Genomic DNA, 17343 nt, shown 5'->3' on the forward strand with positions numbered 1-17343 from the left:
GACCGAGACAAAGAGAACAGAGCCACCAAGCTAGAACCCTGGATCACGGGAAATTGCCTTCCACAAGGGACGGAAGTGAAAATTTAGACCAATAAGAATCGAGGAAATTTATCACTACTTGACTCTACAAGAAAAGTTTAGAAAGAGTATTAGAGGCAGGGAACTCAGGTTGGCCTCCCAGATCCCATGCTCAGGAGTCAGGGTAAGGGAACCAACCCAGGTTCAGGAGGCAGACACAAGGGGGTCTCTCCCGGCCTAGCCAGTCAGTGCGCTCTAGACTCAGTGAAAGAATAGGATTTCTGAGGAAGACATCTGATGTTGATGTCTGGTCTACACACACACACACACACACACACACACACACACACACACACACACACACACACTGGCACACATGTCTACATACATAATCACGTTTTTAAAAGAAGTTGTTAAAAATTATAGATCAAAAGCTCGAGCCTCCATTGAGAAATAAAGAGCCTTGAAGAAGGAATAACTCAAGGTAGAAGTTATGGTTGTACTGTTGGCCTAGGTTTTGTCTACTGACTCGTCTTTGTTTATTGGAGTTTGAGGCTAGCCTGGTCTTCCCTCCTGTATGTGTTGTTGTTGTTCCCTGCAGGGAAGACCAGGGTAGCCTCAAACTCACAGAGCTCTGCCTGCCTCTGCCTTCTGAGTGCTGGGGCTAAAGGCTCGTGCCCCCACATGGTGGAGGCCGGCTTGGTTTTCCTGATCCTCCTGCTCCAGGCACTGCATCTGCCATCTTCACTTTGATATCACAAGGTCCGCACTTACACTGTCTGAGGCTGGATAGTGTTACTGGACAGTTATTGGAGAGTGCATTTTGCAGACTTTAGGGCAACTACAAGCCAAAGATGAAGAACAAAACCAAAAGACGAGAGACGAGAGACGAGAGACGAGAGACGAGAGACGAGAGACAAGGGACGAGAGACAAGAGAAGAGAGACAAGGGCAAGACGCTCAGGACTTACACAGGAGAAGAAAACAGAAAACTGGAAACAGAAAAGTCAGTTTTCAAAGTTTAGCCCCACGATGAAAAACAAAACAAAGCATCAAAAAAACCTCACCATCAGTAGGGGCTGGGGAGACGGCTCAGTAGTCAGAGCGCTGGCTGCTCTTCCAGGGTCCTGAGTTCAATTCCCCACACCCATGTGGGAGCTCACAGCCATCTGTAACTCCAGTTCCAGGGGACCCAGTGCCCTCCTCTCATCTCCACAGCTGCCAGATGTGTAAATGACGTACAGACATACACATGCGTGCAAATATATTCATACACATAAGAAGATATTAAAAATGCACGAAAATGAATGTTAAGAAAGCAACTCAAGGCTGGCGAGGCAGTGAGGCAGAGGTGGCCAAGTGGGTAGAGGCCATCATGACTTCTGGAGATGCCCTCTGACCTCCACATTCATATGATGGCAACAGCTTCCTGTGGGTCTCTCTCTCCCTCCCTCCCTCCCACCCTCCCTCCCTCCGTACCCCCCTCCCCTCTCATACACACACACACACTCGCGCACACACACACAGTTAAGAAAATGTAAATAAAAACTATTCAAATAAGAAAATGGGCCAAATACTTGTGCAGGCATTGAAGATGATACGTAGCAGGTGGTAAACAAGGTTGTTGCCCATTATATGTTGTCAGGTAAATGCCAATCAAAATAGCAACCCTACTGTGTGATCCCACTGCACACCTGGCACACCTCTCAGAATGGTCAAAAGCCAGACAGAACACAGACACCAGACACTGGTCCATACAGTGGGAACTCAGAATGCAGCAGCCACGTGAGAAGACAGATTTTCAGATGTTTTACGTCCCCTAACCTCGTGATTTCATGCCTTTGAATTTACCCATAGGATTTGAAATCACATGTCTGTACACACACACACACACACACACACACACACACACACACACACACACAGAATGACACTTATAGACACTTTGCTCATGCTTATCAAGATTTAGAAGCATCTAGGTTGGTCTTCAGTAGACGACTGACCGAAAGGAATGTGTTTTCAAGTCGCAGACATACAGGAAACCTAAATCTATATTAAGAATTAGAAGCTGATCTGAAAAGACCACAGACTGTGTGATTCTAATTATATTGTCATCAATCTTGCTGGCTCTCAATGTCACCAGCTTTCATTTTATTTATCATTTGAGGAGAGTCTTGTATGACCCGCACTGGCCTCAAATCTGCTATGTAGATAGGACTGACCATTACTGTGATGACCCTGCCTCCACCTTAGTGGTAGAATTGCAGGCCTGTGTAACCTCCTTCTATTCATGCAGTACTGGGGATCAACCCAGGGCCTTGTGCATGCTCGGCGAGCACCCTGCCACCAGCAACACCCCAGTCTGTCAACTCTAGTCTTAGTTTGCAGGCTCTTGGCAGCGGTCTCTCAGCCTTGGGTTCCCTTGCTTAATCAAAACAGAAACCAGGAAGAGGCAAGGCTACTATGCAAATGGGGCTTTGCAGGGTCCCGGGCTCCTGCTTACTTGGCACAAGCACAGGGCTCTCCAGTCAACTCTTGAGGGTCCTGGCGCAGTACCTGGCTGTTGTACAGGACTCCAGGGTCTCTCACACAGCTCGTCTGCTCTCTCCACCAGGCCGCTGATCTTGTCCTTGGCAGGACACTCTAGGCCTGCTCACTGTTGGAGTGTGTCTGTGTCTGGCTCACATAGCAGTAGTCAAAGTGTCCCCTCAGGAGGCCATAGCTTGGTGAAGCTCCAATACATTGTCAATGCCAAAGTTGTAAGGAAGAGCAGAAGAGGGGGCAGCAGCTCCAGTTTATGGTCACTTAACCTCTCTGAAGACAGCTCGCCTGCTAGAGACAAACTTTGACACATGTTAGGGCCACCTTATTCTGTCTCTGTGTGACATGAGGGGTGGGGGCGGGGGATGGAGGTGGTAAAATCGGCGTCTGCCAGGAAGGAACGATGAACAGGCAGAGCACGGAGGATTTTAGGCAGGGGAAATTCTCTGTATAGTGTGTGTGTACGTGTGTGTGTGCGCGCGTGTGTGTGTGTGTGTGCGTGTGTGTGTGTGTCTGCCATTGTACATCTGTCCAAACTCAAAAGAATTACACTACCAAAGATGAACCCTAATGCCACTATGAACCTTAGGTGATGACAGTGTGTGGTGTGGCTTGGCCACTTAAGTCCATTGCCGTGGTAGGAATTTGCTCACCGGAACGTCCACACACATGAAGGGCGGGGTCATTACCAGGCACCCGCCTCGGTTTTACTGTAAACCAAGAAAATCCTGTAAACAAAGTTTTAAACTTGCATGAGTAGGGCCAGGCATAGAAGCACAGGCCTTTAATTCTAGCAGTGCGTGGGGGCGATCGAGTTACGGCCAGCCTGCTCCATACCTAGTGCCAGGACAGTCAAAGTCAGACCGTGAAACTGTCTCAAGCAAACGATGTATGAATATGGGAACAGTGTGCATGTGAGTATATGTGATGCGTGAACACAGTACGGCAGCTAAGGAGCTGTATCCTTCTGTCTGTCCCTCCTGTGCAGTCACTCCATCTTTGCCCGGGACAGTACGACACTCTTCCTGCACCGGTTCCCAAGAACTCAGCCAGGTAACTCACTGTAAGTCTATTGAGTCCTTTGGACCTCACACAAGCGCTCCTGCTTACACACGCGGTTGTGCACCAACACTTGTGGGCTCTAAACCTCACCGTGCACTTTATGTCCAGATTCGTGCTTCAAAGTTAATGAGAGATGAAGCCACAAATTAGCAAAGATTCTCACCTCAAAAAGAAAAAAACCTCGAAAACTGTTTCTTCTTCTTTCTTTTTAATACAGGAGCTTCGTATTTCGTTCTTCAGTTCAAAGATTCCCACCAAACTATTTCACTCCTGTAAGTAAACTGTAGTTAATGCTAAAGGGGTCTGGTGTTTGCTCCTGGCTTAGTATTGTTTAACTCACGTAGCAGTAATTAATCTATGAATGGATGACTGAGGCAGTCGGTCGATACACGTTATACGTGCTGCTGCGTTCTACACATCTGTGACAAAATGCCTGCCAAGAGCAGCTTAGGTGAGGGAGGGACCTCTTTCCGGTGTCAGGAGCTTTAGTGCTTCGTGGTGGGGAAGGAAAGGCCAAGTTCACAGAGCCCTTGAAAGCATGCGGCTCTGGCCTGTTCATACCGCCGTCAAGTTCACAGAATGTACGATGCCAAGGGTGAGTCCTAATGTCGTTATGGATCTTGGGGACAGAAAAAGCAGGCCGGAACTAGAAGTGGGCACACGTGGGTAGCCCCCCTCCCCCGGGGACCTGCTTCGGCCAGCCAGGTCTGACCCCCTGAAGGTTCCACAGCTTTCAAAATAACAGCCCACGGATGGGCTTTGTCTTGCCCACGGCTTTAACTGTATTCGCACCTTTTCCCTCTAAACGGCACATTTCCCCAGGCCCTGGTCAGACCTTTACCCTCATCTACTGCAAATCTAAATCCTGGATGGTGTGGTCTGGATTTCCTCTTCCAAATTAATCAGCCCATTTTTTTTTTTTAAATCTGGTCTCACTTCCATTTTCAGGGGATGGGAAGGACACAATCAATTTTCTACAAATGGGTTAATTTTTGTTTTGCCTAAATGTAATGCAAAGGCCCCCACTCAGTCAGGTTCCCGCAGACATCTGTCTACTGCCTGCACGTCCGCCATGTTCTAGTCTTTCCGGCCCTCACCAGAGTGGCTCATGCTCTGCACACAGATGGGCTTCTGGGGCCTGCAGCTCCAAGTTCTCTCACACTGTGTTTAGGAACCAGGCTCTGAAGTCCCCAAATCACAGGTCTCAGTCACCTCGGCAATGAGCCCAACTCTCAGTGCCACACACTGGGGACTGCACATTAAAGTATGAGGCTGTAAGGGACAACTTCCAGTTCAAACTAACATGTACTTAAAGTAGACACACTGGGAATTTCACTGTGTGTGTGTGTGTGTGTGTAATTTACTGTATGGGACTGTGGATTTAGCTCAATTGGATAGCACTTGCCTGGCATATGAAAGACTCTATGTTCAATCATCAGTACCAAAGAAAGAAAGAGAGAAAAAGATTTATTGTACAATGTAATGGCTCTAATTAATAGCAATGCACTATACTGTTGGAGATTGTCAATAAAATAGACTTATTTTTTATACAAAAATTACAGTTAGGAGGTAGTGCATTTATTATTTTTAAAACAAGATTTTATTTTTATTTTATATTTTGTATTTTTTAGAGTGTGTGTGTGTGTGTGTGTGTGTGCGCGCGCGCGCGTGACATGTTGCAGTGGCCATGTAGGCCAGAAGAGCGTGTCAGGTTCCTGGAGCTAGTTATAGATGGTTGAGCAGCCTGAGGTGAATGCTAAGACCAGAGCTCAGATCCTCTGAAGAGCAGTAGCAGGTAACAGCTGGGCCATGCCTCTAGCCACTCTACACAATTACACAATGCCAATATTAAAGTTGTCATTCATCAGTGTAAAAAGCTAATCTTCTAAACAACCAACCCAAACAACAACAACAACATTCCTTATGAAAAGCCGTTGTCTGATGTCGTCAGGCAGGGGAATGTCAAATGTGATTTCTCAAATATTTTTATTTTCACCCAAAATAATACCCATCTGTGGTTAAATGTCAGCTCTGCCATGGATCCTAATGAGCAGAACAGCAGGCCTCTCCCCTGTCTCCTCCTCCATCTCTAACTATCAGAGCTATTTCTTCTGATAACATCATCTTTTGTTTGTTTGTTTGAGACAGGCTTGTTTGCATAGTCCTGACTGTCCTGGACTCAATCTGTAGACCAGGTTGGCCTCAAACTTACAGAAATTCACCTGCCTGCCTCCTTAGAGCTGGGATTAAAGGCGTCACCAGCACTGCCTGTCACCGTTTCTTATACAACTTATTTTTAAACAGTAGGCATGATCCCTAAATTCTTTCTGTATAGAATATAAACCTGTAACTATCAACATCACCCCACCCCCACCAACACACACACACTCACACATGCATACACATACACACACATGTGCATTTGTGCACGTGCACACACACACCGACACACACACAATACTCTCATACAACTCACACACATAATCACACACATACTCAGACATACACATGCACACATACTCACACAAGCACACACTCTGAAACACACATGCACACACACTCACACAAACACACTCTCACACACTCACACATGCACACATACTCACACACACTCTCTGACACACTTACACATGCACACATACTCACACACTCTCACACACTCACACATGCACTCTGTCATGCATGCACGCCACACTCACACACACACTCACTCAGACACACTCTCACACACACTCACATACACACATTCAGACATACTCACACATGCACACATACTCTCACACACTCACACACACTCACACACATATTACATACACAAACAAGCCGTATGTTTCTGGAACTTTTAATTTTCTTGATATCAATAACTGCCTTAAGTTTTGTTTAGCTTGTTAAGGACCCCAGCTTCTCTAACCAAAAAACCCAAAAACAAACCCAAGAAATTCTTTCAGTAACGCTCAAAGGCATTAGACAGCCCATCAATTGCTCTGGAGAAGCATCCCCACCCCACCCAGAACATTCTATTGCCCTCTTGTAGCCTAAACTAATGCTTTCTGGCTTCGTGCATACTCTTTCTGGACAGTCCCTTGGCTGTCTTGCTGCACGCTGCCATCTTGATAGAACACACTGCTTCCCCTCCTACACTTAAAGGTGGCTCCATTTTGAAGATCTCACATCTTCAAAAAGGAGGCACAGAGACACAATGTCTCCAAGTTCTATGAATGTGTGGAGCAGCTGGAGACACTTGACTAACATTTTTTTGCCAGTATTCTGGAATGTTTCTTTTGTCCTTGTCCTGGTCTCTTCTCAGACAGCACCTTATCAATTCCATCTTTTGAATAAGACCAGTTCACTGACTTGGAGTATCCTGTCCTTCAGAAAAGGGAAAAGAATACTTTCAGGGAAAATGTTCCAAGGCAAAGAATTAGCCTGGGGCTCTGATTCATGTCTGTCCTGAACACAAATTCCTGGAGCAGCCATGAGGCTTGGTTTAGACCCATAAACCTGTAAGCTGCCGAGAGCAAAGTCCTTTGATTCTCGCAGAGGAATCAACAGCCTGCCAGGAGCGTGCTAGCACAGAAGGCTTATAAGACCTTAGTTTGGTCTGGAGATGAATGTATATGGACTCATATACTTACTCAGATAAATGTGCTAACTCTTATTCTCAGGTCATTATAACCCAGTTTCTTATGTTGTAAGAAATAATAAAAGTAGATGCACCATCCCACGGTACACCAGGCACCAGCGGGCCACGTGGCACCAGTGGGGTGTTCTCATCTCAGCAGACTCTCTGACTCTGCCCTCAAAATGTCTCCACCCGACTCACTAAATTCCCTTGGTGGGTCACTACCACACTAGCCCCATGCATCCAAATTCCACCTGCCCTGTACTTTTCTCTTTAACTCAGTTAAGTCTCTGAGTGAAGGAAAACACACAAGCTTAGTTATAATCAACAGATAACTTAATTGCTGGATGCAACCACTAGCATCCTGATTAGTAAACCATATCAAATTAAATCCTTCTGTGGCGGAACCTGGCAGATCCACCATCTAACCAAGGGCCTCTAGTTCATTACATCTTCCACCCCCAGCTGTCTCTCCATCCCAAAGGCCTCAAGTTCCTTGTCTTCTCTCTTTTCTGCTCAGACCCGGAAGTCCCACCTACTCCTCACTCAGTGATTCATTAAATCTTTATTCATTAGGGGAAGGTCCTTGCCACATATCACCCTTTCTGTCCAATTAAAAAAAGAACTTTTTGGGCTGTAGAAATGGCTCAGTGGTTAAGAGCACTGACTGCCCTTTCAGAGGTCCTGAGTTCAAATCCTAGCAACCACGTGGTGGTTCACAGCCATCTGTAATAAGATCTGATGCTCTCTTCTGGTGTGTCTGAAGACAGCTACAGTGTCTCATATATAATAAATAAATCTTTAAAAAGAAGAACTTTTCTCCCAAATGTAAGCTAAGCACAATTATTACCATTCTGTAATTTACAAAGTACAAAATATACCTAACACCCAGCCCATCATTTTTGTCAATTAAATAGAACACTGTTATCTATCCTAACTTAACAAAGGCTTAACATCTATGTGTTATGTCCTGGCTAGCTTGTATATTATTTGAAAACTATCTAAATATGTTTTCTCAATGTTGAATAGCCTGGGTGAGCTATGAGACTATAATTAGGCTTCAACCCTGTCAGAAATCCAAGAGGGCCTAATATTAACTGAAAATAAAGGAAGCCAGACACAGCTTCTAGAACTGAGACAAGTTGGAGGGACAGCTGCCTACCTATACAGTCCCTTGTTAGCAACAGGTTGGAGCATCAGTCTTCAGTCTCTGGCCAGGATCAGCTGACAGACTTTTGTAATGCAGAATTTTGAAGGGCCTGTTACACTGACTTGGCAGAGATTATCAGTCAACTATTCTTCATAGTGTGCCCTTTTTCTGGACAGTATTTTGTCTGTAGATGAAATAGGCAATTTCTGCCCAGTGGTACCTATCTACAATGAACTACCTCACCTGGAGGTAGTAGATGTTTAGTTGTTTCTTTGAATCCACAAATGGGGAGGGGGGGACAGGGAGGCTATTAGGAGCAGCTATGTCTCAACGAGCGAATAAATAACATTAACTTATCCTGTGAATTTCTGATTTTTTGAAAACTATCTATGTAAAGTAATCTAGACTGTTGTCCACTAACTACTCTCAGCTATGTCTAATAAAATATCTTGAAAACACCCTAACAGGAAACCCAGAGCCATGAATTTGCTATCTGGCCCTTAACTCCTATGTTTAATCATCTCAGATCAATTTGTAATGGCATTTTTAGAAGGACTGGGTCCAAGCCTTTTCAAATTTTTGAATCAATAGAAGAAATTTATGCCAATGAAAACCCTTATTCTGCATCAAAACAAATTCTGTACCAAAGTGAGAAATTATAACTTCAACTTAGCAACAATTATAAGGATTTCTACCAAATGAGATTATGGTTGCACAATCATCTGTAGCTTATTCCTCCCTGTTAAATGATCCATTTCTAAATTCCCTGGAAAGTCAACCCTAGAATAACCACCTCTAGCCCCCCAAAATTTTGGGAACTGGCTTGACAACTCTTCCTAACTTCTTCAAGCTGTACATGGGTGTTGAGATATCTTTGAGGGTCAGTAGGGAAAATGGGGGAGTTGTTTGGCCTTAAGAAGGCCACATCAACAATTGTTGTAGTCTCTGATGTCTGTCCTGACTGGATCCAGCTAAAAGTCCCTGAGATCAGGAATTCAAGCAGGTCAGTTCAGCATGTCTAACCACGAGACTCATCAAAGCTGTGAATGCTGTAATATATAAATCACGAAACAACATTTAAGTATCATCAAGATAAGTGTATGGATTGTATCAGTCTGTGTAGGGTGTACACACTGGTTAGGATGAAATTCTGTTCCTTTTTTACTTTATTCTCTTCAATCTAGTTTTTCCAGGAGTCTCCCTTTTTCAAATCTGATCCATATAGCTCTGGAAGATGTCCAGAGCCTAATCACCTTTTCCAATTACCTTCTAAAAACACAAAGACAAAACCTTTCCCCGAAATCAGCATGTCCTTCAGCCAGCAACCAGGAAAACTTGTATCTTGTATTTTTTTCCCAGAAAAATAATATAACCACAAAACTCAAAATCACATCCATTTTGAAAATCCAAAACAAATGAAGTAAACTAAAATACTGTATGAACCTATTTTTAGGCTTTTTCTAATTTGTCGTGCTAGGACATTAACCCCAAATTCCTGTGGAGCCCATGAACAAAGAATATGAGCTTCCTGCAGACTGTATATACCATTTATCTGTTGTGCTCTCTACCCGGAGCCTCAGACTTCTAGTTTTCCTACCTTAGTTCCAAACCATGAGTGAAATTTCCCATGTGATTCAGAAAAACTCTGCATATAAATTTATCCTAAAAGCAAATAAAGTAGCCTTTGAATTAAATCATATTCTAATCTGCTAAGGCAGCAGGCAGCTTCCATTCTCTAGCTCGCTGTGGCTCACAGCAGCCTTCTTGCTTGTTTTCACAGTAGGGGACCTCAGAGCCTGTGAGCAGAGACTCCCCCTGTGGTTCTTTGTTTCAAGATTCCTGCTCTTGAGTCCACATGACACTTTCTCTCACTTAGAAAATAAAACTCTCTCAGGCTGATAATTTTAAGTCTCTAGTGGATTCTTGCCCCCATGTTGGGCGCCACGTATAGCGGGAAATAATAAAAACAGATGCACCATCCCACACTACACCAAACATTGGCGGGCCACATGGCTCCAGTGGGGTGTTCTCATCTCAGCAGACTCTCTCACTCTTTGCTCTCGAAATGTCTCCACCAGACTTTCTTTTTTTTTTCGGAGCTGGGGACCGAACCCAGGGCCTTGCGCTTCCTAGGTAAGCGCTCTACCACTGAGCTAAATCCCCAGCCCCTCCACCTGACTTTCTAAGTTCCCTTGGTGGGTCACTACCATGCCATCCCCATACTTCCAAATTCCACCTGCCCTGTACCTTTCTCTTTAACTCAGTTAAGTCTCTGAGTGAAGGAAAACACACAAGCTTAGTTATAATCAACAGATAACTTAATTGCTGGATGCAACCACTAGCATCCTGATTAGTAAACCATACGAAATTAAATCCTTCTGTGGCGGACCCTGGCAGATCAGCCATCTAACCAAGGGCCTCTAGTTCATTACATCTTCCACCCCCAGCTGTCTCTCCATCCCAAAGTTCCTTGTCTTCTCTCTTTTCTGCTCAGACCCGGAAGTCCCACCTACTCCTCACTCAGTGATTCATTAAATCTTTATTCATTAGGGGAAGGTCCTTGCCACACTTACTTGAGAAAATTCATTTGACTGACTTTATCATTCACTTCAATTTCTCTAGAAATCGACATGATATTTATAGAACTGTTAGGGACTAAGGCCTAGAAGTAGCATTGTAAGTTACCTGTGCAGTGGTCTCTGGCTGTAGACACAGTATTCTGTATTGGGCATAGACTGCCCCGTTTATCCTCTTTTTGAGGTAGAGCATATACCTATCTTTATTTCCAATGAGTGGAAATTAATTGCCTAAAGTCACATGGCTATTAAAGAAAGAGTTAAGACTTACACCCTCCTCATAATGATCCTAAGAATGTGAGCTGGCCAGCCTAAGAAATGACTATGGTCTTCAGGTAGTAGCAGCTGATCTGGGGCCACAGTGGCCATAGTACACTGGATGCCGTCATGTCCTTCTGTCCTTTAATACTAGAGGGAAGCGAGGCATTGGGTTAAAACCGTGCAGAGGAATTTGATCTGGAGCCTACCCCCTCTGCATATGGAATACTGACCATTGAACATTTGCCCCTTGGGCAAAATTTTGGTGGAATTGGTGCAATTGCATATATGTATAGGCAGAGGCTCCCAAGAGAACTGAGTCCAAGAGTTCAAGAGTGACCTTGATTACAGAGAAAGGACACGTGAGATAAATGTAAATATTGGTGAATGGTAGAGAACTTGCCTAGCTTGTGAAGGACCCTGGGATCAATACTCAGTGCCCTCAGTACCCCACCAAACACAAAAAGAAAGAAAAAATAGAAGAATGTAAGTCCAAAGGGAAGAGAGTCACACTGACCCCAGAAGAACACGGCATTGCTGTGAATTGGCTGCTGTCAGTATATCCTAGCCATATGCAAGGGCTTCTATAGGCACAGGAGAGGAATCTCCAGAAGAGATGGAGATGCACAGTATGGAAACTTAACTATGATGTAATTCCACGAGCAGGAGAGGAAGACTCTCCTAGTAATACAATTACTACCAACAGTGGGATGAGAAAGATAGTTTTCAACCTAGGAGTCTATGTTCAGTCCAATTAGCAATCAACTGTGAGAATGGAATAAAAATATTTCCCAACACAGCAGGACTGAGAGGATGGCACAGTGGGTAGAGCCCTTGCCATGCAAGCCTGAGGACCTAAGTTCAAATCTCCATAACCCACAAGATGTGGGATAGCGACAGGAATCCACAGAAGCCTGCGAGTCACTTAGGTTGGCTTATGGGACAGTGAACAACAAAGAAAGTGTCTTAGAGTTTCTGCTGCTGCGAGGAAAACACCGTGAGCAGAGCAGTTTGGGGAGGAAAGGGTTTATGTGGCTTACACTTCCACATTGCTCTTCTCATTGAAGGAAGTCAGGACAGGAACAGAGCAGAAGCCATGGAGACAGAGCAGAGGCCATGGAGGCTGCTGCTTACTGCTTGCTTAGAGGGTTCTCTTTTCTCCTGTTTCCTTTTAGACTTGATTTCTCTGTGTAGCCCTGGCTGTCCTGGAAGACATTCTGTAGACCAGGCTGGCCTTGAACTCAGAGACCCCTGTCTCTTGTACCACCACCACCTGGCTTATGGAGGCATTTCTTTTTCTTTTTTTTTTCAGTTACTACTGTACTTTATTGTGTTCAACCAAATCACCATGTTACAAAAATAGCAAGCTGCCATAATAAAAAATAAGGCTCCTCTATCCAGCACCAGATAGCATCATTTTACTTTCAAGCCTAGAAATTGCACACTTGTATATAAACCAACCGAAGATGAGGATTGAGAGTTCATCTTGGTGGATTTTTCCTTTGATGAATATGAAGTGTCCTTCCTTATCTTTTTTGATGACTTTTAATTGAAAATTGATTTTATTTGATATTAGAATGGCTACTCGAGCTTGCTTCTTCTGACCATTTTCTTGGAAAGTTGTTTTCCAGCCTTTCACTCTGAGGTAGTATCTGTCTTTGTCTCTGAGGTGTGTTTCCTGTAGGCAGCAGAATGCAGGGTCCTCATTGCATATCCAGTTTGTTAATCTATGTCTTTTTATTGGGGAGTTGAGGCCATTGATGTTGAGAGATATTAAGGAATAGTGATTATTGCTTCCTGTTATATTCATATTTGGATGTGAGGTTATGTTTGTGTGCTTTTCTTCTCTTTGTTTTGTTGCCAAGATGATTAGTTTCTTGCTTCTTCTAGGGTATAGCTTGCCTCCTTATGTTGGGCTTTACCATTTATTATCCTTTGTAGTGCTGGATTTGTAGAAAGATATTGTGTAAATTTGGTTTTGTCATGGAATATCTTGGTTTCTCCATCTATGTTAATTGAGAGTTTTGCAGGATACAGTAACCTGGGCTGGCATTTGTGTTCTCTTAGGGTCTGTATGACATCTGTCCAGGATCTTCTGGCCTTCATAGTTTCTGGCGAAAAGTCTGGTGTGATTCTGATAGGTCTGCCTTTATATGTTACTTGACCTTTTTCCCTTACTGCTTTTAATATTCTTTCTTTATTTTGTGCGTTTGGTGTTTTGACTATTATATGACGGGAGGTGTTTCTTTTCTGGTCCAATCTATTTGGAGTTCTGTAGGCTTCTTGTATACCTATGGGTATCTCTTTTTTTAGGTTAGGGAAGTTTTCTTCTATGATTTTGTTGAAGATATTTACTGGTCCTTTGAGCTGGGAGTCTTCACTCTCTTCTATACCTATTATCCTTAGGTTTGGTCTTCTCATTGAGTCCTGGATTTCCTGTATGTTTTGGACCAGTAGCTTTTTCTGCTTTACATTATCTTTGACAGTTGAGTCAATGATTTCTATGGAATATTCTGCTCCCGAGATTCTCTCTTCCATCTCTTGTATTCTGTTGGTGAAGCTTGTATCTACAGCTCCTTGTCTTTTCTTTTGATTTTCTATGCCCAGGGTTGTTTCCATGTGTTCTTTCTTGATTGCTTCTATTTCCATTTTTAATTCCTTCAACTGTTTGATTGTGTTTTCCTGGAATTCTTTCAGGGATTTTTGTTTCTCCTCTCTATGGGTTTCTACTTGTTTATTTATGTTTTCCTGGAATTCTTTCAGGCATTTTTGCAATTCCTCTCTGTAGGCTTCTACTTGTTCTCTAAGGGAGTTCTCCACGTCTTTCGTGAAGTCATGGAGGCATTTCTTATATTTTTGGTTGTGAGCCTAGCCTTTAACGGCTGAGCCATCTCTCCAGCCCATGGAGGCATTTCTTAATTGCTGTTCCCTCCTCTCAGATGACTAACTTGTGTCAAGTTGACACAAAACTGTCAGACCCAGAAGATGAGGATCAATACCTAGGCTGTCCTCTGACCTCCACAAAATATTTTCAAACATAGAAAACAAACACGGGCTGGAGAGATGGCTCAGTGGTTAAGAGCACTGACTGCTCTTCCTGAGGTCCTGAGTTCAATTCCCAGCAACCACATGGTGGCTCACAACCATCTGTAATGGGATCTGATGCCCTCTTCTAGTGTGTCTGAAGACAGTTATAGTGTACTTATACATAAAATAAATAAATATTTAAAAAAAACCAAACACGTGGTTGGGGATTTGGCTCAGTGGTAGAGCGTTTGCCTAGCAAGCACAAGGCCCTGGATTCGGTTCCCAGCTCAAAAAAAAAAAAAAAAAAAAAAAAAAAAAAAAAAAAAAAAAACAAACACACAAACAAAACCCACAGAAAATGACCTCCTAAATGTCCTTTTTAAAGATGCTACAAGAGATAAACTATAGCAAAAGATTGAACACGTCCTAGAAGAAGGCATGGGGTCCAGATGAGCAGTGAGATGTCCCAGGGACCACGCCACAGCTGGTTGGGCAGGAAACCAACTTACATTGAGAATAAAAGTAGAGACCGCCTGGGGGCCTGCTTGTAAGGCAAGGAGAGCACCTGCCATCCTGAGGGAGAAAACAGGCACAACCTTGCACCAGTGAGAAAGAAGGCACCTCTTAACTCCAGGTAAAAACGAAGGCTGTGGAAATTGCGGTGTCCCTCAGCTGCCAGGTAAACAGACAGCGGGGCGAGTGGTTAGAGAGGCGAGAGCAGTGCTGCACTCACCCTGAAGAGCCATCAGTGGAGAACTACAGGGGAATCAGGAAACAGCCACGCACCCACAGCACTGCCCAGGCAGCTAAGAGTTAAGGAGGCCTGTTCGGGGCTCTCCGAGTGACTCGAGTGACTCGTGTGAAGCTGTTTTGAGTGTTAGTCATGAGACAGGCTGGCTAAGTGTTGCGTCAATGAAATTGTGCACGCACCTTTCTGGGCTGTGTGTCACACACTCTTAGGAAAGGCAAACACAAGCATGTGTGCCTCAGGTGATGAAATTGGAGAGGCTCCGAGCTACATGTTTGGAGTTCATTAGAAGGATTTTGCTGCCACTTTTTTCAAACTATTAAATTCACATTCTCGAAAAATTTTTAAAAAATCTTACATTGATTTGTTTTTGTGCGTTTGTGCATGAACATGTATGTGTTTGCACAAGTACATGCATGTGTAGAGGTCAGAGGTCAGGCCACATTTGCAGGCGTAGGTTCTGGACTCTGTGGATTGTACTCAGGTTAACAGGCATGATGGCAAGGTAAAGCCCTGCCAAGCCAGCCCAAAGTTCAAAAACTAAAACCATAAAGATAATCAACAGACATCTCAGTTTTCCTGATATCTCATGGTAGGTTTTTAAAACATTTTTTATTTGTGTGTAAATCTGGGCACGTGAGTGCCATGGTCCATCTGTGGAGGTCAAAGGGAAACTTTGAGAGTTCTCAGTTCTTGTCCTCACGGGTCCCAGGGTTTAAACCCGGTTTTCAGGATGCTGTGGAAATGATTCTCGAGTTGTCTGTCTTGCCAGCCCTTGTCTTGATGTTTGGGAACTCGATTTTATTTCTGAAACAGGGTTTTGTTCTGTAGCCCAATCTGGCCTTAAACTCCTCCCACCTCGGTCTTCCAGGTCCAGTGTTACAAGAGTGCACCCGCCCCCCCACTTTCCCCCTCCCAAACTCAGCTTTGACCTTAGGAAAAGCAAAACATCAAATAAAAAAAAAAAAAACAACTTTAAGTTATATTTTCCTAAACAAATTCCCAGTACCTTGGGATTTTGAATCATTCTTTTTTGAAAGACTAATCATGTCTGCAGTGTGTTCTGTCGTGACTTCATTAATCATGGGTCAGTCTAATTCTGCCAGGTCTCGTGGACCCACCGAGGCTCTCCCTGTGGTCTGTACTTGCTACCACTTTCATTGCTTCGTGAGATGCTACATTTTTGGTGGTAATGGCGGTAAATCTTTCGTGCTCACGTTGAAGTAGGTTTTCCTCTTGCTTTAGTGTATTGCTCAATGATGATTTCAGCTCGAGGGAGAAAGGCTGACGCATCAGCCCTCCAGCAATGGTGGGTGCTGGCGTGAAGCGAAGAGAAGGTTTATGTTTAGTGTTGGGACACATTTTCATGTAGCCACAGGCTGACCTCCATCTTTCGATGTAGCTGATGACCTCTGAACTCCCCGCCCTCCTGCCCCCACCTCCCAAGTGCCCTGTCACACCTTGCTTTTCATTCCTGTCATTGCCTCAGTCACTGCTGTATTGCTGTGAGGAGACACCATGACCAGTGCAGCTCTTATCAGAGAAAGCATTTAATTGGGGCTGACTTGCAGTTTCATGGTTCATGGTGGGGAACATGTCGGCATGAAGGTGGGTGCTGGAGCAGTAGCTGAGAGCTGCAGAGGTAGTCAGGCGGACAGACAGTCAGAGGCTCTGGGCCTGGCTTGGGCTTTTAAAACCTTAAAGCCCCCCACCCCCCATGACACACTTCTTCAGATAAGGCCACACCTCCTAATCCTTCAAGAGTCAACACTCCCGGGGACTAAGCACTCAGTGTCAGAGTCCGTGGGGACCCATTCTCATGGAAACCGCCACAGCCATCTTGTCAGATGTGCAGGCTGCAGGCTGTGCAGAAAGTCCCTTGCTGAATCCCGAGTCACCATCCCCCTACTGTGGGCCATGTACTCTCTGGTCACACGCTTTTGATTGGTTAATTGTCAAGTGGGTTTTAATGTTGTTTTGCTGTTGTTGGTTTTTAGAAACTCTATAGCAAAAATGCATATTTTCTAAAGTTTTTCAGGGATTTTGCTTTTATTCTTTGGTTTTATACAAAAGGTCAAAATACAAAATTTTGGTGTCAGCAGATCGGGTGGCTTGTTACCAGGTTCTGGTCCAGGAGCCTCAGGGAAGAAGAGAATGTGTTGTCTCCTCCCACACCCAGCGTTCATACAGTGCTCAGATGTGTCAAGTAGAGAAGTGAAATCCGTATTATTTTTCTCTTTTTTTTTTTTTTTTTTTTTTTGGTTCTTTTTTTTCGGAGCTGGGGATCGAACCCAGGGCCTTGCGCTTCCTAGTATTTTTCTCTTTTTAAACTACAAATTTAA

The 17343-nt window shown here is 44.2% G+C and overlaps 1 protein-coding gene across 11 annotated transcripts in view; it reads left to right on the plus strand.

Annotated features, from left to right (window-relative positions):
- The window catches only part of Stpg4 (sperm-tail PG-rich repeat containing 4), a 51458-nt gene that overhangs the window by 11819 nt on the left and 22296 nt on the right, over positions 1–17343 (plus strand). For 8 of the 11 annotated variants that reach the window (XM_006239719.5, XM_063262467.1, XM_063262466.1 and 5 more), the window contains 2 exons: positions 3547–3611; positions 3838–3892. In XM_006239719.5, the coding sequence (XP_006239781.4) occupies positions 3547–3611; positions 3838–3892 (120 nt within the window). Of the gene's footprint in view, positions 1–3546; positions 3612–3837; positions 3919–17343 lie in introns of those variants that run through there. The other 3 variants (XM_063262470.1, XM_039112921.2, XM_063262469.1) reach the window with 2 other exon arrangements.

This window comes from Rattus norvegicus, chromosome 6 (assembly GCF_036323735.1).
Source record: "Rattus norvegicus strain BN/NHsdMcwi chromosome 6, GRCr8, whole genome shotgun sequence".
In the NCBI taxonomy this organism is placed as follows: domain Eukaryota; kingdom Metazoa; phylum Chordata; class Mammalia; order Rodentia; family Muridae; genus Rattus; species Rattus norvegicus.